At 47.5% G+C, this 26,708-nt stretch overlaps 1 protein-coding gene across 1 annotated transcript in view; it reads left to right on the forward strand.

The window, feature by feature from the left end:
• Nucleotides 1-78: 78 nt before the first annotated feature.
• Nucleotides 79-26,708, forward strand: part of LOC102028162 (solute carrier family 22 member 5) — a gene marked incomplete at its 5' end in the record, with an annotated part of 30,986 nt that continues 4,356 nt past the window's right edge. The window contains 8 exon segments of the mRNA XM_005376099.2: nt 79-472; nt 9,369-9,472; nt 18,330-18,484; nt 19,572-19,743; nt 20,600-20,726; nt 22,463-22,563; nt 24,147-24,361; nt 25,887-26,069. Of these exon segments, the coding sequence (XP_005376156.1) occupies nt 80-472; nt 9,369-9,472; nt 18,330-18,484; nt 19,572-19,743; nt 20,600-20,726; nt 22,463-22,563; nt 24,147-24,361; nt 25,887-26,069 (1,450 nt within the window).

Genomic DNA, 26,708 nt, shown 5'->3' on the forward strand with positions numbered 1-26,708 from the left:
TCGAGCCTGCACGAGCAGACGACGGTCTGCGGGTGCGGTCCCGGGCCGGCTGCACGCGCGCGCGTCCCGCGGGGGCGGCATGCGGGACTACGAGGAGGTGACCGCCTTCCTGGGCGAGTGGGGGCCCTTCCAGCGCCTCATCTTCTTCCTGCTCAGCGCCAGCATCATCCCCAACGGCTTCAACGGGATGTCAGTCGTGTTCCTGGCGGGGACCCCCGAGCACCGCTGCCGGGTTCCGGACGCCGCGAACCTGAGCAGCGCCTGGCGCAACCACAGCGTCCCGCTGCTGCTGCGCGACGGCCGCGAGGTGCCCGACAGCTGCAGCCGCTACCGGCTCGCCGCCGTCGCCAACTTCTCCGCGCTCGGGCTGGAGCCGGGCCGCGACGTGGACCTGGGGCAGCTGGAGCAGGAGAGCTGCCTGGATGGCTGGGAGTTCAGCCAGGACGTCTTCCAGTCCACCATCGTGACCGAGGTGCGTGGCAGCCCGTCTCGGGGTCTGGTGGCGAGGAGGGACCGTCGCGGTCCTTGCACCCTCCCGGGTGCGCGCCTGACGCTGTCACTCGCCGCTCACCCAACACCCAGCGAGCGCTCCAGTGATGGGCATCCTTGCGCCAAGTGGCTCGGTCCCTAAGGTGACCCAGCGAGTGTGTTTCTCACAGCGCAGGTTGGCTCCACACTGGAGTGGAGCCCAAAAGGCTCCGGCAGCCTGGGAGGTACTCTAAGACCCGAGTGGCTGATCTTTCTCTAGATGGTGGTGGGACAGATGAGGAGAAAAGCCAGGACGTGGACCAAGGGACTTCACCATTTTCCTCAAGCCTCTTAGCATCTTTTGAGAAAAAAGGAAATACTCCTCCTTCCAGAACTGTTAAAGTTAAAAGAAGCATAGAACTATCTTCTCTCCTTTCTCTAGTTGCTACACCTCATCCTACACCTCATCCCCGCAAAACAACCCGGTCACACCTTGTGAGGAATTGCTTTCCTTTTTCCCATGGTCAGTTGTCCTCTTACATGAATCGGTGCATGTGAGGATCCTGGAGTGTCTCCTGGGATATTTGAGGGAAGGTCACTGGCCAGATTTAGTTGAAGCATACAACCTTAGTTTGTAGAGAGCGGGGACAACCTTTCTTATTCTCCAGCCCCTGGAATTTTCGTCTTGGGTGGCTTTGCCCCCCAGTGATTCTGCAGTCATTCAAGCTGAGTGTATGACATGATGCTAATGGTCATGTGGATGTTTGGGGACTTGGTTAGGCACTGACACTAACTCTCTGGAGTCTTAGCACGAGCGAGTAAGCAGGGCAGTGGTAAGAACCCTCATTAGGCATTGGGTGGTTCGCTGAGTGTCAGGAGTAGAGGTTAGCTGGGTAGGGGTGGCTTCCTGGAGGAGGAGGCCTCTCACAGAGTCCGTGGTGTTGAGCTAGAGGCCCAGGTGCAACAGCAAGAAACTGTGTGAGGGGGCTGGGGATTTAGCTCAGCGGCAAAGCGCCTGCCTGGCAAGCACAAGGTTGTGAGTTCGGTTCCCGGTACCGGAGGAAAAAAAAAAAAGAAAAGAAACTGTGTGAGGAGGGCAGGAGGGAAGGAATGTAAGAAGCCCGGGGCTCTGGCGTGGCGTCAAATGCTGCTGGAGGTGGGTACTGTCATCCCCTCCAGGAGCTTTGAAGGCCTGCCGAAGGGGACTGTCACCTTTCAAAGGTAGAGTCTGAGCTGCCCCAAGAGACACACCGTGTGCACCCATATTTTCTCTGTATGTCTGAACGTTGGGTGTCCCTAGCACTGTACCTGCCTACTTACTGCACATACAAGTAGTAGGAGTATGACCTGAGCCCCGCTGGGATTTCTTATCTAGTGACGTCCTTCTAGTGTCCTGAAGCGTCGTTCCTTGACAGAAGAGGAACAGTAGGAGTCAACCTTGTGCTTTACATCCGTAGAGAATGGGAACTTTCAGTTGCCCCAAATCCTGGCTTCTAGCCTCCAGAGTGAGTCTGCTGCCTTCTTGTGAGAACCTTCACAGTGAGAACTGTGACACAGTGAGAACTGTGAAAGAAGAGGCTATCCCAGGGATTTCAAGCAGAGAGCACAGAGAAGATGACACTTTGGGACATAGAAGTTCCTACAAATTCTGCTTGTGGCTGCTCAAAGAAGGGGAAGGTGTGAACTCAGAAGCAGCTCCTGGCGTCTTGCGGGGTTTGCCCTGACATTTAGGATTCTCCAGCTTCCTGTAGTCACCTGCACTTAGTTCTTTGTGCCCATCCTGCTTTCTGCAGAGAGTGATGGTGGCATTGATGATCTCCCGAACGCCAGTTGAACAGGAAGTATCTCAACCCTCTGACCTGACCTTACTGCCAAAGTCGGTCTCTTTTTAATTAGGTTCAGATTTTATTCAGCTATCTTAGCAGTTTTGTAAGAGCTGTGTGCCCTTTTACCCACTTACAGGTTGTCAGTCTTTGCAGGGAGGCAAGATTAATACTTTACTTAGCCCTTTGTTTGGGGATGGAATGCCTGACTTAAAGTTCAAGTCTACGTGTTCCTCTCAGGTGAACAGTCACCACTGGAAAGTGCCGCATCAACATTCTGATGACTTTTTCTAAAGCCCGTTTTGTTTGACCTAGACTTGGCTTGTTAATCACTGCAGCTTGTTCTGTGCCTGCTAGGTGTCTCCAAGCCTGCCCTCTGCCCCAAATCAAGCATAGAGATGTTTGTAAGTACACTGGTACTGAATTCCTGTTCATATTTTTTGACACAGAGCTAAATCGTCAGGTCTTCTGTTTGATTTTTTCTTTTTTTTTTTTTAGGTTAAAGTACATACATGTAGCACCAAACTTTGGGGTCTTTGCATCTCCCTTCATTTCTAACACAATGCAGGGGGATTTTCCACTCAGGAAAATTTGAACTGAATGGGTTAATGAATAACTTAGGAAATCCCAAAAGTTTAAAAACTAAAGAAAAATGAGTAGTTTAATTCACAAAAGGGAAACTTGGGAGGGACCCAAAAAGAATTTACAGGCATCTTTCAAGGAAATGTGATTCCCTACCCATTTGACTAGAATGTGGTACTGTGTGTCTCTGGAACAAGACATCAAGGTTGGCAAAAAGAAGTGAAAGGGGTTTGTGTGCCTGTGTTTCAGGACTACCTCAGTGATCCACACGCTTCTTGGCTGGCCTCTCCTTTGGCCACTCTGTCATCCCTGGGCACTAGACAGTCATCCAGCCCAACCTGCAGTGCTTTGAAGACCAAGACTGCCCCCTTCTCTGGAAACCTGGGTGATTTCTCAGGTTGCTGGAGTACCTGTTCTTTGGTTTTGCCATAGACACCAGCCCAGCATGCAGGCAGAAAGGTACCCTCAGTAACTTGTAAGGCTTCTGGCCTCTAAATTAAGGCTTAGGCAGTCTTGCTTCCTGCCTGTCTCTGCTTTTCAGAAGCCCCTCCCTAGTCCTTGGTGGGATTCTTGTTTACTCCCTCTTGTCATGGACTAGCTTTTTTTAAAATCAGTTTTATCCAAGTGTCCATATTCCTGGTGGATAGGAGAGCCACACTGTCATCCGCTACTTTGTCTGCATGGAAAGCCTCAGCGTCCTGGGAGGCAGGGCAGGGCTAACCGTGGCCTAAGGAGACCAGAGTGACTCAGAACCTGTGCCGTGCTCTTGTACCTTTGCTGACTTCTCTCAGGGGAAGCACAGACCCTCATCTGTGCCTTTGCAGCAGCATAACAAACTAGACAAACCACTTGCTGGGCTGTGTGGTCCCTTGTGCATACACAGTTGTAGTAGACACATCTGGCCATGAGGTCAGATTGAGGCCTGCTCTGCACTACCTGGCTTAGAACCATCATGCTGAGTCCAAGTTCTGACAGTTGGCACAAGGCAGGGAGTCATAAAAGGAATTTAATCTGTAGATTGAAATGCAAGGTTCGTCTGGACTTTAGGCATCCAAGGGCAAGGATCAAGCTGTAAAGATGCTATTGTGAAACAGCTGTCATCATATAAACCAAGTCCATTGTCTCAGGAAGTTGAAGAATGAAATCGTAGACAGAAAGGAAGTTAAAGGGGAAGTGTTTATTGGGAATATAAGAAGAAGATGGGCATCCAGGAAGGTTCCCAGAAAGTGAGGTACCATGCAGCCCCTCGGTCCAGAACTTCTTATGGATAAGGGGAGCACAAGTATTGCTCGTTTGTTTAGTGATCACCTATCATAGGCAGCTCTCTGGGTTTAAAATGACCAGTTGCAATTCAGGCTCTCTCAGCTCCTTACTCAGCATGCAGAGTTTAAAGGAAACTAAGAAACTGATGGTTCTGCATTTTTAAGTAGAATTTAGTAGAGAGGGGCTGTACCCCATGTTGCCTGATGACCTCCTCCCTGTAAGTCCTAGTCTTATTGCTTATTCTTATTTTAATTCTTAGCAATGTGGCTGATCCCCCAGCTCAGGCCCTTTCTCTAGCTAGCTGCCTATTTGTAAGCTAACTAATATTAAATTCATTTATACTATGATGCTGAAGGGTGGTGGTCCTTTTGTTAATCCATTTACTCACTCCGCTATGTATCAAACAGCTCCTGAGCTCTCTCTCCATACACTTGTAGAGGATATGGTAGCCAATATCTCCTCTCTATGCCCCAGCAGTGTTGGGGCAACAGTCTCTTGCCCCAGCAGTCTTCATTAAATGTATTTCATTTTGAGATTGGGTCTTGCCATTTTGCCCATGCTTGCCTTGAATTCCTGCTCAAACAATCCCCCTCCCTCAGCTTAGTAGCTAGAGCTATATAGACTTGTGGCACCATGCCCAGTGAGGGAGCACCATTAACAGTAGTGGGATGCGGGATGAAATGTATGTGGGAATACGTAGCCTTCAGTAACACATGGTGCCTACGGGTGTACTTGACCACTGATGCGGACAGACTAAGTGCACCTCAGGGAAGAACTATCACCTTATGGGCACATATCCTAACTCTTTTCCCTAACAGGCAGTTCATGGGTAAGAACATTTAGTCCCAGGGAACTATGTCTTCTCTCTACATCCCATAGCTGAAAAGCTGTTCCAGTTATGCACAAGATCCAAAAGACAGTTCCTCTTTTTAAAAAAGTTTATCAACTGTATCAAGGCAGATAAATGCTATCAAGAACCTGGACAGATGTAAAGTGTGCAGTTTGGAAAGCTTTGACACACATACCTGTGCACCTTGGAAGACATCTCTTCGGGAAGGCACGTTTCTGAGCAGGAAGACAGTGAGGCCAGGCCCTTTGCCAGAGTTTCTTCTGTGTTCTTTCAGGTTGGACCTGCTTTCACAGATCACCTAGGTAATGATGCTAGACTTATGATCTAAATTTTAAGCCCATACATTTACTTTTAACATTGATATCTGCTGTCCTCAGCCAGTATAACCCATCTTATATGCCAAGAAGAGACATCAATAAGCAGGTCTGTGGCTATTTTAGTCATAGATGGGGAGCCAGGAGCTCAGTACAGGAACACCAGATGTTAACTCATTAAGTAGGGTACTTAGCCTAGACTCTATGGTCTTCTCATCCCTTCCCTCCTAAGGAGGATTCAAGCCAAGACCTAGAACCTATTGAAATATAGTTAAGTCCCATACAGAAGGTTAAGCTTGGGTAAATAGATGCACCTTGAGACCATACTCTTAAGTGAAATAAATCGGACACCTGTAAATACCACATTATTTCTCTGGTGTGAAAATCAAAAGTGTAAATAAGGACCAAAATGTATATTGGATATTGTGAAATAGGAAGAAAATGTTCAAATGGGGAGGGGCGTAAGGGAGGGGGAGGGAGAAAGGAAAGAAGAGTAAAAGAGAAAAGAAGGAAAAATAGAAACAAAGCATTTGTAAATGGGGAGGGGAGGAGGGGTTGAAGGGAGGGTAGGAGAATGGGAAAAATCATAGGTACAAATTCTCTATGATGAATGTGATCATTATGTATATCTAAAATGTACCAATTTTAAAAAAGAAATACACTTAAGTGGATGGACTGGCTAGGTGGGACTGATTCCTTGCCTGCCCTTATGTTAATTTTTGAAACCTATCACCTTTCATGACCCTACTCACAGACCCCCGGCGGACAGTAGGAAAGAAGTGTCCATGCATGTGTCCTTTCAGAGGGCCCAGAGCCAGGCCCTGCATTGTCAGGGACTTTATAGATAGTGGGCACGGTTCCTCCAAGGAGTTACACACTTGCCCAGACTAAGAACAAGCTGGCCCAAGGGCAGAGAGAGGGGGTGCAGAACCCCAGATCCCCCAAGGCCTGTCTCACGATGGGCACTACAGTCACTTGTCCTCTGAACAGTGGCCTGACCTAGTTTCAGCCTTGCCAGTGTAGAGTTTCCTGGAGGCTTGTTTTGGGGAAACCCAGCTGGGGTCACGGCAGACCCCGGGACTCACTGCAGAAACCCATGTAGTATTCTTGTCTAACTCAGCCATATGATCCTCCAACTCGCATTGAAAGACCTGCTGAAAAACACCTGCTGGCCTTTTATTCATCATTTCATCTTTGTCACTGCAGAGGTAATAGAGTGGCAGCAGCCACGAGCCGGCCCTGCAGCTCAGCCTGACACCCATCATTGATTCTCTTGGCTCTGTCTCCCCACCACTCCCAGTCCTGGCTCTGACAGTTCTGGTGGAAGGGGCTGTACTCAGAGTCCTCTCCACCTGCCAGAGCAGGCGCATCTGGGTGCTGGGGCTGCTGAAGCTGCTCGAGTAGGAAGGCTGCAGCAGCCTGAGTGTAGCAGCCGTTGTGCTCAGTGTCCTCGACTCCTGCCAGTCTGGGCTTCCCCCAGATTTGGGAGTTGGATACCCCCCAGTTCTTCCCTGGGTTGGGATCGCATCCCATTTAGCCTATCAGGTGCATGTTTGTTCCAACATAGAGTCTGCAGCATGCCTGAGTGAACCGTGTGGGCTGCCGGGGTTCTTTCTGTCCAGCCAGAGGGCTGCCCCCCGCTGCCTCGGACAGGTGCCCAGAGGCTGTGTGCATGGCCTCGCAGATCAGAAAAGCAGACTTGCTTTTCCTTGTCAGTGGCCTGGCAGAGATGCGTTGTTCTGGGGAGCTGCACACCCCCATCTCTGTTGGTTACTGGGGAGCCAGCAGGCTCTATGGAGGGCAGGCCAAGCAGGCAGGGCTTGTGTACTCAGGATGGGGGTGCTGCAGAAGTCCAAAAATGTCACTCACTACTCTGCACAGTCTCTCTTCTGGGAAACATTTTCCTGGGTATCGCAGAGTTTCCTGAGTTGGCTTTCCTGCTTCTGTTGGCTCTTTTTTTAGGCTGGGTGTCTGAGTGTCTAACTGCTTCCTCATGCTCCTCCTGGAACCACATATTAGGTGCTGGAATCTTGAACAGGGCAACCGTTCCACATTCCAATCTCTGTTTTACAGAAAGAAAACTTAAAGCAGGGTGTCGGACTTGTCTGGGATTAGACAAGCAGTTAACACTAGAACGGAATTTAAGGCTTCGTTTCCTTATGCCATGTGATCCGAGAATGGAGGGAGGGCTCCACCCCAAAACAGTACTTCTGGAGTTGTGTCTGCTCTACCCTATCTGTCTGGATGTGCTCTAGAGCCTCCTAAAAATCAGTTTACAAGACTATTAACTTATATAGTGCTCAAATGGGGATACAGATCCCTCTGGCTCACAGCTGGTTGCTGCTCCTTTTGCAGTCACCCTTGGCATCAGTCTCAGCTAGTCAGATCGCAGTGCAGCAGGCACCACCACAAAGCTTTAAAGCAGCAGGTAGCTTGGCCGTCAGAATCATCCTCTGTTCTATTAACCTGGAAAAAATTGTGTAGAAAGGATACAGAGCTATTTTAAGACAGTGTCTCCTTCTACCAAGAGAAGAGGATAGGATCGGATGGGGTGGACAAGTCAGCTGTCATCTGTAACCCTGCATTGCTGCTTAATCTCCAGCTATAATGGCAAAATGTTCACAGGTGTGAAATAGCATGAAGGGTACAAAATAACTTCTGTTATCTTCTGCTCTTGAGTGTGTGAAATATGTTACGATTAACATTTAAAAATTTGTTAATTATGTACTTAGAAGATCATATTCTACTTGTTCATCAGGAAGTTGTAGGACATCCTTTGATGAATCCATCATCCTCCAAGTTCTGGGCTCACTATACCTGGTCTCCAAGGGAAAGTAATCATGATGGCAGCTGTGGGTGGGACAGGATGATTTTGAAGTTCAGGATGGTGTCATAGTTCCCAGGCTGGGGTGGCATAAAAGTGAACCCATGGACCGTTGATACACAGTATGTCCCTCCATCCAAGCATTTGCTTCTCTTGTGATCCCCCAAAGTTTTCTCCCAGTCTGCCTGATTCCCTTCCAGAAAGGAGGCATATAATGACCCCGTTGAGACCACAGCCTGATCGTGTGCTGGTCTCTGGGAAAGGGACTGAAGTTGATGTTATGAAGTCTTGCAGATGGACTCAATGGTGTAAATAGGCCTGTCTGAGAGAGGCAGAAGAGAACAAAGACAAGCCCCTTCACTGGCGTTTTTCCTTTCCAACCAGAAGAACCCATGATACTTTATGTCCTATTAAAAAGTCGAGCTTCTCCAAAATAAATAAACCCAGTTTCCTGACTTCTAGCACAGAGCTCTCAGTCTTAACTGGGCCTAGTACTGTTGTTGTGCAGTATCAGGGATTCTAGCCCTGAATGTTGCAAGAAGGACTAGGGGTCATTGGCCCAGGAGGGGCCTGAGCAGAGCTGAAGAAGCAGGTCCATATGGTTTGTTTTTGTTTTTGTTTTTGTTTTTGTTTTTATGCGGTACAGGGGATTGAACTCACAACCTTGCACTTGCCAGGCAGGCGCTTATGCCACTGAGCTATATCCCCAGCCCCAGGTCCGTATGGTTTACCTTTGGACCTCTGGCCTCATTTCCAGCCTTGCTGGGTGCTTTGGCTTCTTAAACTCCACTGAGTAAGGGCATCCTTCGGTTCCATAGCTACGGGAATAGCTCCTTCACACATTCTTAGGTGTGAGCACGAGAGGCCTTGTTCACGGGAGGTCAGTATGTGGGGAGGACACTGTTTCCTGCCTGTTTCCCTTCCTCGAAACAGAAGCAAGGCAGGGCTGGGGATTTAGCTCAGCGGCAAAGTGCCTGCCTGGCAAGCACAAGGTCGTGAGTTCGGTTCCCAGTACCGGAGAAAAACCAAAAAAAAAAAAAAAAAAAAAAAAAGAAGCAAGGCAAAGGGCCCCAGTCTCTGAAAAACAGGATGGGGGTGGAGAGGCAGCCTGCCCAAGTGAGCCATTACCTGTGAAATTGAATTCGTACACCTAGCAGGGATGCAGGATATTCTGATTTCAGTTTTTAAATTTAAAACCTTCTCCAAAAAGAAGTGAGTGATACATCCTTTTGCTCCTCTTACAGTGGAACCTGGTGTGTAAGGACGACTGGAAGACCCCGCTCAGCATGTCCCTGTTTTTTGTGGGTGTGCTGTTGGGCTGCTTCATTTCGGGGCAGCTCTCAGACAGGTAAGGTGTCTGTCTCCTGCAGCTGCAATCCCCAGCCCTGAGCAAGAAGCAGGTGTCTGGCCTTGACTTCATCAGTAGTGTTCTCTCAGACCAGGGCCTTGCACTTTAATGGGAGAGGAAACCGTGCCCAGTATAAACTTTATGCCCAAGGATCTCTCACCTTGCTCCTTAATTCTTGCTGAGTAAAGAAAGCTGAGCTGTCCAAGCCAGCTGCAGTCATGATGCAGTAATCAGGCACTATGTCACTGTTACCTCTGCACTTGATGGCTCACCTTCCCCAAGTGAACACAGCACTCTCGTGTCCTCGAATGTGGGAGAGGTTGATACCATGCATACAAGTGCATTCCCTGCTTTGTAGATCTGTAGGTAGTACCACAGAGAGCACCTCTGTATTCCCAAGAAGACCAGCATTTTCTATGCAAATAAGAAGAGATCTCACTACTCCTCAGAGCTATAAGGAGCAGAACTCTTTATCTCCACCAGGCTGAGGCCCCTTAGCTAAATCACAGGTAGTTTGTTTTTTGGTGGTTTTTTTTGAGTATTGGGAATTGAAGCTAGGATTTCACACGTGCTAGCCTCAGACTTGCCAAACATGAGGTGATCCTGTTGCCTCAGCCTCCCAAGTCCTGAGATTACAGGCATACTCCACTATGCCCAGCAGTTCCAAAGCTTTTCATTTAAGGTCCATCAATGGTTTAGAAAACCCAGAAACACTTGAAATTACATGAAAATAGTAGAGATGGTGTGTAAGCCCTCTTTTTTGGAGCTAGTTTTCATGAAGTTCTCATAAAGTGTTCCATTATGTTGTATCTTCCTATCCTGGTGTTTCAGGGTCTGTCATGGAAGCCTGAGATAGGAAGAGTGGCATTCAGCAAGTCCTTGGCCACAGTGGCACAGAAAGGACACCACATAATCCGTAGCTCACCCAGTGGAGAGGAGTTCCAGCACGCTGGTTGGGGACTCATGGAAGTCGGAATGAGAACATCACTCTCCTAAGGAACAAAGACACTTTATCCTGTGTCTAGGGAAGCTAGAGGGATGCCACTGTGTCATAACTGACACCTGTGCATTATTGTCACATTTTTTCAATGGGAATAAGTCAGCTTCCCACTGTTACGACAGAAAAATTCAATATGTGTGTCTTGGTTACTTTTCTCGCATTGCTGAGACAAAATACCTGACGCCCAGATTTAAGTAAGGAAAGGTTTATTTAGCTCACAGTTTGTAGAAGTGTCAGTCTATAATCACCTGGCTCCAAGGCAGGGTGGCACATGGCAGAGGGCAACAGTTCATGGCGGTAGAAAACAGCAAAAAGCAACAAGAGCAAAAGGGGGGAGCAGTGGCAAGCAGCCTCTTTCCCTCCCTTACATTGTATGGAAACTACCCAACCCAGGGCAGGTGTAGCACTCACATCCATAATTCCAACACTGGACCATCAGTCAGTTATAAACTCTAGAAGCCCACCCCATGACTGCACGAGGCTTTGCGGGGACATGCAGACACAAACCATAACAATGTGCATTTCTGGAAAGTGTCTTGTAGTGACTAAAAACAGGAAAATTCCCGTAGTCACCAGTAAGTATTAGAGCTCAGTAGGCCATGAGATACTTACTCTTGTGGGGAGAAGGCCTTTGCTTCCCTGGATCTTTAATCTCATAGCAGGTATCAATTATTTACTTATATTGATTTAACAAATATGCAGTACTTAAAATACGTGTTACTCATTGTTATAAGTACTGTACAGTTTTTAAAAAACCTCATAACCCTATAATGGAATATGTTAGCTTCTCACTGTTATGACAGAATGCCTGGGGAAAATCAACTTAGAGGAGGAAGGATTTATTTTGGCTGACAGTTTCACATGTTTCAGGTTATGGTCGCTTGGGTCCATTGTTTCTGGGCCTGAGGGTTGGTACAACAAAAGGTGCTCACCTCGTGGCAGCCAGGAAGCTCAAAGGGAGCTCACTTTTATAACAAAGCCCCTTCCCCAAGTACATAAAGCCACATGGATTAATCCACTGATGAAATAAGAGCCTTTGTATTCCAGTCACCTTCCAGCTCCACCAAACCCCGCTCCACCAAACACCGCTCTGAACACCGCTCCACCAAACCCCCAGCCTTAAACACACGAGCTTTTGAGGGATATTTAAGATTTAAACCCCTTGAGTTCAACACCCAGCACTGGCCTCCCCCAAATACATTTTCCCATCTTATAAGCGGGGAGAATGAAACGTGGAGGTTAGGTCACAGGCCCAAAGTTACAGGGCTGGCAAGTGGCAGATTAGGGCAGATAGGGTGTGGACCCCAGACAGCTGGCTCCTCCACTTTGTGTCAACTAATACTTGCAGTCCCTGTTCTCCTAGAACTTGCCTTCTGTAAGGGCAAGGCACAGTGTATTCAACAACTGATTAGAAAGCAATTATCGTTGGCCATGGAAAGTAATATAGAGAAATACAAAGCGCTATGGGAGCATCTAGCCGGAAGTCAGGAGGGCGTCCCTGAGATGTGAGCCGTGAGCCAAGCGCGGGAAGGTGAAATGAGGCAGCTCAAAGGGTGGCGAGAAAAGCCTTCTGGGCAGGTAGAATGTCACATACTAAAGCCTAGAAGGGAAGCTTAGGAACACAGAGTCCCACGTAGTAGAGATGAGGACCTTGAGGTAGACAGAGGTGCACACAGAACGGGAGAGGGCACAGAAGACCATAAGGAGGAATTTGGGCCTCATCGTTGAGCCATTGAGAATTTATAAAATAGGAGTGTGATGGCAGTTTTGTGCTTTTTTTTTCACCCCCAGCACTAAGTGGTAGACCCATGGTCTTCACACTGACCTGTACAGTCTTCTGTTTTTCTTTTCTTTGTTTGTGGTTTTTTGTTGGTTTTTAGCCAAGGTCTCACTAAGTGGCTAAGTTACCCAGGCTAGGCTCAAATTTGGTAATCCTGCTGCTTCAGCCTCCCGGCATAATGATAGTACAGGCATGCACCATACCCAGCCAGATTTGTATTTTTTAAGAGGTGATGTGACAACCTTGTGGAGAAAGGATTGAAGAGATGTGAAGAGATGAGTTTCGTAGTAGTTCATGCAAAGGATGGTGGTGATTTGGCCTATAGTGAGGTTAGCAGAAATGGAGAAAAATGGTAGGGGTAAAATCAACAGGATTTGCTTGCTGATGGGGTACAAGTGGGAAGTGAAGCAAGAGTAATGCCACATGCCTATAATCCCAGCTATTTGGGAGGCTGAAGCAGGAGGATTTCAAGTTTGAGGTCAGCCTGGGCAATTTAATGAGACCCTGTCTCAACAATAATAAGTAGCCAGGCTGGACGTGGTGGTGCACAGCTGTAATCCCAGTACTTGGGAGACTGAGGCAGGAGGATCGTTGTGAGTTCAAGACCAGCCTGGGCTACAAAGTGAGCTCAAGGCCAGCGTGAACTGTATAGCATGACCCTGTCTCAAAAAGACAGAAATAATAATAATAATAATAATAATAATAATTAGCCTAAGGAACTTAATGAGATCCAGTCAGTTGATACACAGGTACATGGATGGATAGATAGGCAGACAGGCAGGTTGGCTGGCTGGCTAGAGATGTAGCACAGTGCTCTCTGGATTTATCCCCAGTACCATTAAAGGTTTTGGGTCTCCTTAACTCACTGAAAGATGATACCCTTCTCTAAGACAGAGAATGCTAGCAAAGAACCTTATTTGCAGAGAAGATGTTGATTTAAGTTGGAACATACCAAATTTGGGGGGATGGGACCCTTATGTTGAGAAATCAGTTATGTGGCTAGATATATGGATATGGTGCTCTGTGAGAGATTCAGGCTGGAGAAGCAGATTTGAGAATTGTTAGCCGTGTAGAACCCACATCCAAGCCTCAGATGTGGACAAGATGGCCGGGGAAGAGCGAGCAGGAGAAGGGGAGGGACAGGACTGAGCTCAGAGGCCTCCACATGGAGAGGGGGCGTCCTGTCCTAGGGAGAGCGGCAGCCAAGGCTCAGAGGAGTTGCACTGGTGTGCAAAATGAGGAGGTGCTCCAGGTTCAGAGTGGAAACTCAATATGTTTCCCTGAGTCAGATGCGTCGTGGGTGAAGTGGATCTTAATGGGCCAGCTTATGAACCTGTTTATCATGTCACACCATAATCACGCAAGGAAAATGTTTATGTTGCAGAAGGATTACTTCCACAGAAACAGTGGAAACAAGATTTAGGAGCGTGTTGAGAATCTTCTTGGCCTACAGAAAGGCTGGCATACATAGTGTGTTTCAAATCTTTTAAAAAATTTTGGCAGCAGAACATTCTTTTAAGTAGGGTCGTTGAAGTTCAATAAATGAAATAGCAAAATAGTATGACAGTCCTGACTGCGGCTGCACCGCCCCTCCTTGAACTCTGCTGCACTCCCATGGCGGTGCAAGGCTCTGTGGAATGGAAGCTTCTCATCTTATCAGCTCTAAGGAAGCTAATTCTAAAACCTAAGCCATGTGAATCACCTAAGAGCTGTAGATTCATGCCCTTAACTGTTATCTACGGTATCAGCAGGAACTTTTTATATGGGACAAAGGTTTATTTGGCCTTCTTTCTACCATATTATGAAGTCTGAAGTTTAAGAGTAATTAAAACAACCCTGGGTTGCCAAAGCCTTTTATCTGACATTATTGAGTTATCTTTATTAATTATGGGAGGCACAGCACTTGGAAGAGATAGACCAGTGTTTCCTGTTTTGGTAGACAGGTATGTGTTTATCATTTGGTCAATGGACTTTAAAAAGTAGGCATTTCTGGTCCCAACCCCTGACTGCCCAGGGCTAGGGGACCTTTCCTTCTTTAGCATCCAAGGGAATGCTTGGGAAAGAGGCGGGCGGAGGTCGTGCCAGTCTGCCTTGTAGCCCACCCCTTAGTCAGCACGTGGAGCCCCCTTGGTACAGCAGTGCAGGTGGAATGGAAGTTTCCTTCTAGACCTGGCTTTCTCAACCTCAGCCCTAATGTTGCTTTGTGGTCGGGGGTTACCCTGGCCATTTCAGAATATTTACCAACATCTCTGGCTTCTACTTAACAGAGGTCAGTAGCACCCCCTCCCTGAGTTGTGACATTCAAAACACAAATAGCAACACAAACTTGCATTGAGGAAAAACAAACTCACGCAGCTGAAAGGCCTTGTGCAGTTTGGGGGCTGATTCCCCTCCTATTGCACAGGCAGTGCCAGCTCCACCAGCTCCAGGTTCTCCATACTGCTTCCAGTCACAGTGGTGTGTGCTCTTCTCAGTGTCTAAAGTCCCTGCCCCACCCCCAGGACTCTGTCTCAATGGTGCGGGCTGACTCAGGTGACAGCTTTACATTACCCTGGTTCCCGTGACTTGGCATCCTTACACATGGCAAATTGCTAAATAAGTTCTGTCATAGCATTAATGCTGGTCTCCTCCACTAGACTGAGGGTGTCTTTGAAAGCTTGGTTCCTATGGTCTCAATCCCCTGTTGTCCACACTGGCTTTTTCTTTGGGTCTCATCAGTGTACCATTTCATATCTGAGCATCGTTTTTAAAATTTTACTGAAAACCCTAATACCTAGGTGTCGTTCTGTCCAGTGTGACAGGTCTGGAGAATGAGGTGCTTGTGGATGAAAAGAAAAGTAAGAGAAACAAGAAAAACAAGAGAGACAAAGTTCTGGGATCAGGGGGCGTACAGCCTCTTGGACTGCAGCCTCGAATACCAATTTCAGTCACCTTTTATTGAGCAAAAACCAAGGGCGTAGCTAATACAAACAGGCAGATACCAAATGGTTTTTAGCAAGGATAATCAAAGGATTATCCTTCTCCACATGTAATCTAAGACATGCCTGTAATCCCAGTACTCAAGAGGCTGAGACAGGAGGATTGTAAATTCAAGGTTAATCTGGGCTGTATAATAAAGACTTATCTTAAGAAACTCTAAGAAATAATAAATAAATCATTGTTTCCTCAATGCATTCTAATGAAAGAATGTCCTTCTCCACACCTAGGATAATACACGTTCAGTAAGTGTCCCTGAAGGAAGGTTTCGGCCAGCTTTGGCCAGATTGAAACTGCAGTTACTGCTTACCACTAGATCACCTTACTCCTCCTGTTTGTGGTACTTTCTTTAAAAGAAACAAAAAAATTCAAAAAATTACTAAGTGTAGATATAGAAAACCACACAGAACAAATGTGTGATTTATGAGTTAACCCAAGGAAATCTTATAACCACCACCAAGCCATGCAATGAACTCTGCTGTCTACCAAGAAGCTCGGTCTGTGTGCCCATCCCAGTTACAACCCCCACACGCTCCCTCGCCACGCGTAGCCACTAACCTGACTCCCGACACTACTCACTTCCTTGCCAGTAGGATCGTAATCCCAAAAGACATCATCTCTAAGACCATAATCCCTAAATCTAAATCCTGAAAGATTAAAATCCTGAATGTTGAAATCCTAGAAGCTAAATTCCTAGTGGAAAAAATGCTAAGTAAGAGGAGTAGAAAGCCTCATTCTGGGGAAGGGATTCGTGCATTTTTCATTGTGCACGGGGTAGTTGCACCATGTTCAATGCAGTGAAGCCTGGAAACCCCGTACTGGATTATCGGGGGTTTTCTGTGAAGGTGTTTTATGAAGAGACTAGTGTGTACGTCTGAATGGACCTGGAGGGAGAGCTGTATGTAGAAATTTAGTGTGAATGTGTTTGTTCTCCAAGAAAAGCCATTCCCTAAAACAAAAAAAGGAGCTACTTATCATGAGCAAGACTTCAAACAATAATGATTGTGTAATTGATTACCTATTATCTCTGTAATACAAATTTCTGGGGTTGCTGGGGATAGAACCCAGGGCCTTGGATATGCTAGGCTTCATGTGCATACTAAGCTACATCCTCAGCCTGTAATACACTCTTTTATATGTTGTTTTCTTTTTCATTTATTTGTGTCTTCTTCTTTGCAAAGTTTTTTCCCCAGCTATTTTATTTATTCTTTTGGTGCTGGGAATTTAACCCAGGACCTTGAGGATACTTAAGCATACAACCTATCTCTGATCTACACCCTCCCTCACTCCAGTATTTTAAATTGCCAGCATTATTTTTTACAACTCTTCATGCTATTTATTTCATCTTTGCATCATTTCCAATACTGGAGACTTAGACTGTGTAAAGACATTTAGAGAGTTCTAATTCCTTTTCTGTACTTTATCAAACTCGACTCCATGAAAGTGCCTTATCACACTATTTTGTGTAAACATTGTGCATGGAAGTAAAACTGCTGGAAAGCTAATAAATGAAAAGATGTTTAGTACCTCTGCATTTGTGAAAGATACAACTTCTTGTGGTCTCAGCTCCTTGGAAAACTACATATACAACAGCAATACATCAGGGTTTTCAATTGCTCTCATCAAAGGACTTAGAGTTTTGGGCTGGAAATGTAGCTCAGTACATTTGCTCAGTAGGCCACTTGCCTAGCATGCATCAGGCCCTGCCTGAATTTGATTTCTAGCATCAAGAAGGAAAAGACTTAGATTACCCATCACAATATTTTAAGTGACTCCAATCATAAAGCCGTGTGCATAATTACCAGCCATATTTGTGTATACGTTTTACTTTTTGACTTATTTCTTTGAATATGCTTTGCTTGTAATTGTTATGCACATGTGACTGTTGCTGAGTGTTTATGCTTGCAAAAAGTGTGTTATTGTATATCACTGCATATGAAATGTTTTTGTTTTTTAATATTTTTGCTGTTTTTATGTTTTTCACCTCTTCTTTAAAAATGTAAATTAATGTATTTTAAATAATTTTTTAAAAAATTTTTTTCCAGAATGATATTTTCAGGATTTTGGTCACGTGAGATTTTTAGACTTTAGGGATTTTGATCTGTCAGATTTCATCATTCAGGGTTATGGAGGTCAGGACTATTTTTTTATACTTTCATCATCCTAATGTGCATCTTTAGACACAAATTTAGTCTTACCAACTAAAAATTTTGATGTCTTTTAATGTACTTTATTTTTGTGAGGTAGAGAATTGAACCTAGAGCTTGGTGAATGCTAAACAAGTGCACTTCCTTGGAGCTCCATCCCTGGCCCTAGTCTACTTTAAGCTATGGATTTTCCTTCCATCCCTTTTTTTGCCTGAAATTTTATCTTTTGAAGAATGCTGGGCTCTCTACCTATGTAATTTCCTACTGTGGACTTTGCTGACTGCATTTCGGGCGCAGTACAGCATATTCCTGTTTTCTCTGCACTGCTTGCAGATGGGCAGCTGGATGTAGACACTCATTCAGAGTCAGTCCCTTAGGCAGCACAGCATCTGTCTCTTCATGATGTTAGCAGTCGTTTATTCCCGGTGTCTCAGACTGTTGACTCCTGGGAGGGGAGCTATAAAACGGCAGTATTCTAATTTTATCACTTTTCATTTAATATTTAAAATACTTTTTATAAATGATTCTTCCCAGCTTTATTGGTTGCTCTTCACATTGTTTATAATGGGAAGTCAAGATGAATGCTTCTTTCCCTTTATTTATCAGTCTTCATTAACAGTGAATTGTTTCTCTGTCATCCTCCAAAGTTGACTAATAGTTTTTGAACTATCACTGTGAATGTATAGATTTAAGCATAGGTGATATGGTTTAATCTGCTGCAGATACTACCATAATGGTGGCGCTGTCTTTTGGTACCCAGGCTGCAAGTATATTCCTTCCGCGTGGGAGTGGGGAGGGACACTGGGGGCTGGGAAGCTGGGACTGTCCTGGCTCTGGGTACCCTGGTGACACTGTGAGCCCTCCCTGAGTGGGGCTGGGGAAAGCCCCTCTTGGTGGAGCCCGTTCTTGCTGCCTTTCCCAGCTGGCTCTCTGTGACTCTCCTTTCCTTCCCAGGTTTGGTCGGAAGAACGTGCTGTTTGTGACCATGGGGATGCAGACTGGTTTCAGCTTACTGCAGGTCTTCTCAAAAAACTTCGAGATGTTCACAGTACTCTTTGTCCTTGTCGGCATGGGCCAGATCTCCAACTACGTGGCAGCATTTGTCCTGGGTATGGCCATCCAGTTGGAGTTGAGTACTTGATCCTGTGTTTCACCATCATCCTGCCACCCACCTTTCTGGAGGCACCTCTGATGCCCTGCGGGTTCTGGGTGATTTCCAGCACCTCTGGCTAAAGCTTCCTGATGAACCCAATTTATTAGGAGGGAAACTGAGCCAGACGCGTGACCAGCCTTGGGTCCCAGTAGCACCATAGCCTGACATCTGATTTCTGCTTTTCTGGCCTCTGAGGTGTGGAATCTTGATCTTATTAGTACTTGAAGCCATTTTACTTCACCAGAGATCATCCATTTAAAAAATTCTACTCCTGTTGAGGTAGCTGGCAAAGAGGGGGGTACGCTGTGAGGAGTAAAGGCTATGGTGGACAGGCTCCCCAGGAAGAGAACTGCAGGGCGTTGTGGCCAGTGACGTCTATGAAAGAGAATAGTTGGGCAGGAACAGGTAGAGTACCGCAGGGTTTAATCCCAGTTAGCACACGTGCATGAGCACGCACACACGCACGAGCATACGCACACATGCACAAAATTTTAAAAGATACTCTAGCACATAACATATAACACACCAGCATTTGCGTGGCTTCAGGTTCAATCCCAAGGACACAGCAGGCTCTGGCTCAGATGTGCCAGCCTGTTCTCTCTGAGGTGTCAGTCTCATTGTCTGGAGGAGTCTGACTAGCTGATAGTCTCTGGGTTCTTTGAGTTTTATTGTGGAGAGGGTTATTTTTTCTTTTCACGGTTTATAGAGCATCTTTTTCCTCCAAGGATAATAGCTGCAGTAATAGCTTCCGCCCTAATAAGTTCTCCCTGATAGGAATTTGCAAGGGGCCCCAGTATGGGCTGTGAGCGTGTGGCTCAGGAAAGTGCTGAGCTGTTGCTGAAGGGTTGAGAGCTTCAGGGAAGCAACCCCAGGACATGGTTAGACTGGACTGGATTCACATCCAACCACTACCCTGGTCTTGGGAGCATAAAGATAATTCTGACTGCCTTCTTGTCTGTACGTTGAAAGTGATGCCATGCAAGGTTAATAAGGAAATAACTCAAATTAAAGTGCTCACTTGACACCTCCCTTGTTTTGAACAGGAACAGAAATCCTTGGCAAGTCAGTTCGTATTGTATTCGCCACACTAGGAGTGTGCATATTTTTTGCATTTGGCTTCATGTTGCTGCCACTGATAGCTTACTTCATCAGAGACTGGCGGATGCTGCTGCTGGCGCTGACTCTGCCCGGGGTGTTGTGCGTGGCGCTGTGGTGGTGAGTATGCCTGGTGCTACCTTCCAGCAGGATAGCTTCTGTCTGGTTTCACTAGAGGGCAGCAGCAGCCCTCAAATCCCCGTTAGAGCTCCCAGAGACAGGAAGCGTAGATTATTGTAAATTGTTTCAGAATGTCTCTCCACCCTCAGTAGAACCAAACAAAAGGGAATCACAAGACATCCGCAGACATGTTCTCATCCCTGTGCCAGGTTGATCTGAGTGCAGAGAGAGGAAGAAGTAGCTGTGAGAAGGCAGGGTCCATTGTGACCTCCAGATCTCAGGACAAGACAGTAAAGCTCTGGGCAGGTCTCAGGGCAAAACTGAAGCTCTGCTTCTAACTGCGTGTGGCTGAGGCTTCACGCCACGAGCATTAGGAGAAGAGGAGCTCCAAAAGAGAGCACTCAAGTGATTGCAGGTCTGTTGGCTAAATCAGGGTAGGCAGAAGTGAGGAAAAAACAGAAGAGGGCAGCACAGAAGTTTCTGTGGATGCCAGGGACAGGGAGAGGGTGTAGCAGGTTCTGGGTGGGTAGAGCCCTTCATGGGAAGCAGTCTTCCAAAGCCCCTGTTGCAGATGTTTCCTGGAACCCAGCAGGGGGCACCATCGCTGGAGATTCCACAGTAGGCAGCTAGTGCAGGATCCCCTCAGCCAGGGTAGGCCCCCAGGTTTGTGCCCTGCAGGTGCTCCAGAGTCACACTCAGGTCATTACCGGGTATGGGCCATCTCTGGGCTTCTGGCTTGTGAACAGACATTCCACAAACCTGGCTCTGGATCTACAACCTCATTTTCTACTTTGACTTGTGCTGTACCTCATCTATTGGGCAGAAGGCCTCACTGGGAATGTACTTGTACTTCTAGGTTCATCCCAGAGTCCCCCCGGTGGCTCATCTCTCAGGGGCGATTTGAGGAGGCAGAAATAATCATCCGCAAGGCTGCCAAAATGAATGGGATTGTGGCACCCTCCACCATCTTTGACCCGAGTGAGGTAAGCACCATGTGGGAACTGGCTGGGGGCAGGGCGCGCTGGCCCTGATTTGAGGGCAGCAGCACATAGCTCTCAAGTCTTCCCTACTGCCGGGGTCCAGCCCTTGCTCTGCCTGAGCTCCAGCGCTCCCCAAGCAGGGAGAAGTCAGCTGGGTGCTAGGACACACACCTATCATCCTAGTACTGGAGAGGTTGAGGCAGGAGGATTGTAAGTTCAAGTTGGCAAGACCCTGTCTCAAAAAATTAAAAGAGCTAGGGATATAATTTAGTGGTAGAGTACCGCAGGGTTTAATCCCAGTTAGCACACATGCATGAGCACGCACACACGCACGAGCATACGCACACATGCACAACTCAAAATTTTAAAAGATACTCTAGCACATAAGATATAACGCACCAGCATTCAGTCCCTTTTTGCCCTCCAGCGGTTGGTTGTCACCGTACGTTGGAGCCACCTCCTTCCTGAGGTCCACCTCTTCCTTCTGTCCCCACCCCTCCCTGCAAGCCCGACTCTTACACACCATGAGTAATTTCTTGGCTCTGTCTGGTTGCTGGTTCTTGTACCTCTGTTCCCTCTCCTTCTACCCTTTCTGCAGCAGGCACTTTTTCCTGGCTCAGGACTATAAGAAGAGGTTAGAAGCTGTAAATGCTGGCTGATAGGCTTCGGGAATACGTCTCTAGTCTGATGGGAAGATAAGGAGCTGGCTGTTGGAACAGCCGTGAGGAGTCATGCTGATGTGTGACAACAGGCGTGTTAGAGACAGTCCAGCCATCTCTGCTATCTTCTCATTCAGAGAAGAGCTGCAGGCTTGAGGCTTTGGACAGAGGAACCAGCCTGGAGGCCAGTGGCTACTGAGAGTCCTGCTGCCCTCCCACTGAAGTGTAGCTTCTCAACCGCTGTCACTCAGCACATACCAGGAAGGGCCCTGCAGCACAAGGGCAGGGTAGGGGTGCGGCAGACAGGGCTTTTAAGTGAGGTGGCTTCAGTGGCTGATAAGTGAGGGGTCAGTCTGGGTGAACCCATAAACCTCATTGGTGTCTTTGAGGAAATGAGGCTATTTCAGGGGATCCTTTAAGTCTAAAGCTGACCTTTTGTTGAACTGCTAACTTGGGAAAAACAAGCTCCAAAGCTGCGTTTGCTTAAGAGAGCAACATCAGTATGTTTAGACATGCAGTTTATTAATGGCCTGGGCTGTGCTGAATTTCATAGGAAGTTACTCTGGGTGAAGCTCAGGTCAATTTTCCTGTTTTTCAATTTTAATTTTTTTCCCCTGGAAGTAGACCAATAACTATTTAGTATGAGGACTCAAAACATTCATTCTTTGTAGATGTCGGATCAGTAAACTGTGCAGCCTGTTTCTCTCTCTGACCCACAGGGAAGGCAGCCAGCCCTGGAAGGAAGGCCTAGAGGGCTCCCTGGAATGTGGCTGCCGACGCTGGGCCGGGTGGGTGCAGTGAGGGAGCTGTCCGCCTGGCCCCCGCGCCTTTGCTGTGCTCTTTGAGGGACTTGTCACCTCCCTGCTCCCCTCGTTCTCATTCTCTGATTTGTTATTGACAGGTCTGGGGAAACCTTTGGCAGCCCCAAAATAAAGTCACTGTGCTTATTGTTCTTTTCAGGGGAGAACCCCAAACACTCCCTAACTCTGAGAAGATCGCAGAGATGGCCGGGTTCGGGTATGTTCTCGTATACTCGAGTCTCCAGCCCTTCCTCCTTCCCATATCATATTGTCTCTACAGCTACAAGACCTAAGTTCCAAGAAGCAGCAGTCCCACCACATTCTGGATCTGATCCGCACCCGGAATATCCGAATCGTCACTATCATGTCCATAATTCTGTGGTATGTAAGACCCACCTGAGGCTTCCAGGCAAGCTTCTAGAAATGGCTGTTGGGCTTCGCTTACAGACATAGCTCAAACCCAAAGTGAAAGGGAGCCCACGTTTCACAAATGAAAGGATGTGTCTTGCCGTGGATGAATAAATGGGCCTGTCACAATTCTTAATGCGATGGACCCTCAGAAAAGGAGAATATAACTATTGTAGATGATTTGGGGAACCAGGGATTTTTGGGGCGCTCATCAGGTCTGAAGGTGAATCACTGCTCACTTTGGGTCCTTGCTTAGTTGTTTCTGTCCCTCATGTCCTTCCATCTAGGCACAGACAGTGACTAAGGTAGGCAGGGGAGGCCTTAAGAAGGATCTGAGTAGAGGTACCCTATCCTGTAGGCTGCAAAAGCTGCTGAGAAGTTTATGGACATGTTCCATCTGGGATGTTCAGAGACTGTCCTGGAGTCAGGGCCAAGTCAGGGCCGCTTCCTGTCCAGATTCCTTCTTACAAGGCATTTCACAAAATACAGGAACGAATCTGTAAGTTACCAGGAAGAAGAAGGCATGTCCGAGTGCTTGGGTAGCTTTGCTTAGTGGCCGGAGCCCTGGGATTGTAGGAGAGTACCCAAGCCTGCTGAGTGAGAGGTGAGGAGGTGAGTGAGAAGAGGCTTCTCTCAGAGTCCTTACCACTGAACTCAGCCGGTCGGGCAGCCATCCAATACCCAGAGGGTACCATGAGTCACCCATTTCCAAGGAATGACCCGGGGTACCTCAGGGCAGTGCACCGCTCTTTGAGTCTGCCACAAGACAGGACCAGCATGTAGCCTGCACCTCAGACTTGCTGTTCTTCGGTGAGTCACCCCCTCTATGGTTCACCCAGGCTGTCCTTCCCGCTCTGGAATTCCCAGAGCATGATCTACTCTTTTCCTTCCTTGTATCAACTGTGTTTTCAACCTGTAGCTAAGTCAAAAACAGTCTAATCCATAAAGGTCTGGCGTGCAGAAGAGCGTGAGTCATCAACAGAATACTGCTGGGGACAGGACCCAGGCACACTGGGGGGCATGTAGACGAGATGACATGGGGCCAGTGTCAGCTGCCTTTGACTAGCCTCTTCCTGGCTGGTCACCACCGCCTGCTGGGGGTCTTTCTCCAAATGTTTGATGTAATGTTGTGCCTTATTTTGTGTTTGCTAACTTATGCATACTCAGTCTCCTTCTGTAGTTGCTGGATTTGGGGAGGTTCAGAGAATAGGGGAGCAAGCATCTGTAAATGCTGCATCTTAGAATTGTTAATTCTGAAAGGCAGGCCAGAATTTTTTTTAGTGAGATAAATCTATCAGAATTACATAAGCCCTTTCGCTGGGATACTTGGTACATGGACGCTCTGAAAGTACACTGACACAGAATTTACATATACCACCTGGGCTCGGGCCTATCTTTTATTCAGAGAAGTAAGGCTTAGGGTTAAACATGCTGCTTTCCTACACTGTGCTTAGGGAGTAGCTTAGAACTTGCCCCAGATTATTGCATTTTCTAAGTTGGGCAGGTTGGGAGCTACAAATACTGCTTCCCTAGCTTTCTCCCGCACTTCATTTCAGGATGACCATATCAGTGGGCTACTTTGGACTTTCCCTCGATACTCCTAACCTGTATGGAGACATCTACGTGAACTGCTTCCTTTCTGCCGTGGTTGAAGTCCCAGCATACCTGTTAGCCTGGCTGCTGCTGCAGTATGTGCCCCGGCGCTATTCCTTGGCCACTGCTCTCTTCCTGGGTGGCAGCGTCCTTCTCTTCGTGCAGCTGGTGCCCCCAGGTAGGGACCGTGTTGCATCCACAGTCCAGGATCTTCACTGAGGCACTGACTCTGCATTAGGCTGTCTTAATTAGTAAAGAGAACAAAACCAAGCCCCTCAAAGTCCTCCTCCTATATGCATTCTTGGCCTAAAAGTTCAAGAGAAAGTGCTTCATGAGACCAGAACATTCTTTGTTTTGGGCATGGGAGGAGTGAGAAAGAACACCCCTGGGGGTGTGGGTTCATTTTACTCTAGACCTCAGTTCATACGTTCATACTTGTTTTCCCTTCCAGAATAAGGGGGAAATAGAGAAACAGCCCCATTACTTTCTCTCCTGGCCCTCTCTTATTATTTGTTCAGCCAATAGCTGTGGAGTGCCTGCCGTGGGATAGGCGCTGGGCTTGGTGCTGATGACACAGAAGTAAACCAGTCAGGCAAAACCACAGGCCTCATGAAGCTCACGTTCTAGTGAGAAAACAGACAACAAACAAGCAAATAGAAAATGCTCACCGTTTTTCAGATTATGTTACCTTCTATGAATAAAAATAAGGGGGAGTAGGGAGCTAGTGTCATGGAAGGGCTCCTGACTGTGTCCCTGAACAGGGGGAAGTTGAGCACAAAAGAACACGAAGTGACACAAAGCCTTGACATCTGGGAAAACATCTCCAGAAGGAGAGATAAGAAAGGCAGAAACCTGACAGCGAGTGAGCCTGGCAGCTTGAGGAGAGAAAGCACTAGTAAGAGCTGAAGGAGGAGAGAGGAAGGGAAGTTTGCAGAGGCCACAGACAGGGTTTTCTTTCTGAATTGTTTTGGTATCGCACAGGTTAGTGAGAGGAGCCCTTCCTGCCAACTTCTAGAACAGTGGATGGCCCTCAGCTGTCCAGCACTGTGCCCAGAGTCTGTAGTGCTCCCAGGGATTCAGGGGCCTCTGGTAATCGCTCTGGGGCCCGTCCAGCAGGGATCCCTCTGCAGACCACAGGAGACATGGCAGGGGCCTGGGCGTGAATGAGAGGTTTCACACCTGAGCTCTCAGAGTGACGCTCCAGTCACTCAGGTCTCCTCGTTGGCCAGCAAGAAGGATAGGCCGGTTCTGCATGGTCTGTGAATTTCCTGAGGCTTGACTAAAGTGAAAGCGTGAGTTAGAGTTGAATTCTGCATTCATCCAAAAGTCGTTAGTGAGTTCCGCCAGTTCCCGCAGTATGAGGTTGTGCGGTGCGTGCTGACTGCCCGGCAGACACCTCCGTAATGACTTTCGCGCTGGAAGGCAGGCTGATTGGGCTGTAGGGAGTTTGCTGTGGTGGCCTTTAGGTTAAGGAAAATGCTTTCCTTACACAGCCAGGGGTCCCAGTCTCTTTTAAGTAATCACTTGGGAATCCTAGCTATAGTCCTGTAGCTCAGGAAGTTACAGAGAATAACCAAAACACACCTCCTCCCAAACGACTGGGGAGGAAAATGTTTGTTTTAGGCAGAACAGCAATGAAACGCTCAACAGTGGCTTACCTGGAGTTGCTGCCTGCGCCTACTTTCTCTCCGTTGCCTTTCCAGACTTGTATTACTTGGCTACAGTCCTGGTGATGGTGGGCAAGTTTGGCATCACTGCTGCCTTCTCCATGGTCTACGTGTACACAGCGGAGCTCTACCCCACGGTGGTCAGAAACATGGGGGTGGGGGTCAGCTCCACGGCGTCGCGCCTTGGCAGCATCCTGTCTCCCTACTTCGTTTACCTTGGTGAGTCCCATGGGCCAAGGGCAGACTGGAGCAATGGCACACAGGCACTAACCGGCCTTCATGTGAGCCAGAGAGAGCTGGTTACCAGGAAAACAAGCATATACGGCAAGTGGGATCCAACTGGTAATGGTCTGCTGCAGGGGGTGATTCTTGCCCAGGTGCTTTGCCTGTGTGTGTGTGTGTGTGTGTGTGTGTGTGTGTGTGTGAGAGAGAGAGAGAGAGAGAGAGAGAGAGAGACTGGGATCGAACCCAGAGCCTCACACGTGCTGGGCAAGTGCACCTCCGCTGAGCTGCACACCGGCTCTGAGGCACTCACTTCCAAATGGAGACTGTCCTACAGACCAGCCAGAAGTCAATGGGAAAGTAGGTTTGGTTTCTCTTCTGGGCAACTCAGGCCTTTATCAGAAAGTACTATTTCTTTAGCCTAAGAAACTATAGAGTGATTTAAGAAATCAGTTTATTTAATTGGAGAAATTTCTTCTTAAAGTCAGAATTTAAAAGGAGCACAAGAGGGAAATGTGCATTCAAGATGTATAATAAGCCGAGTGTAATGGTGCACGCCTGTAATCCCAGCACTCGGAGGCTGAGGCAGGAGGATCATTGTAAGTTCAAGACCAGCCTGGGCTACAAAGTGAGCTC

This window comes from Chinchilla lanigera, unplaced genomic scaffold, assembly GCF_000276665.1.
Source record: "Chinchilla lanigera isolate Chin_1 unplaced genomic scaffold, ChiLan1.0 scaffold00007, whole genome shotgun sequence".
Lineage (NCBI taxonomy): Eukaryota > Metazoa > Chordata > Mammalia > Rodentia > Chinchillidae > Chinchilla > Chinchilla lanigera.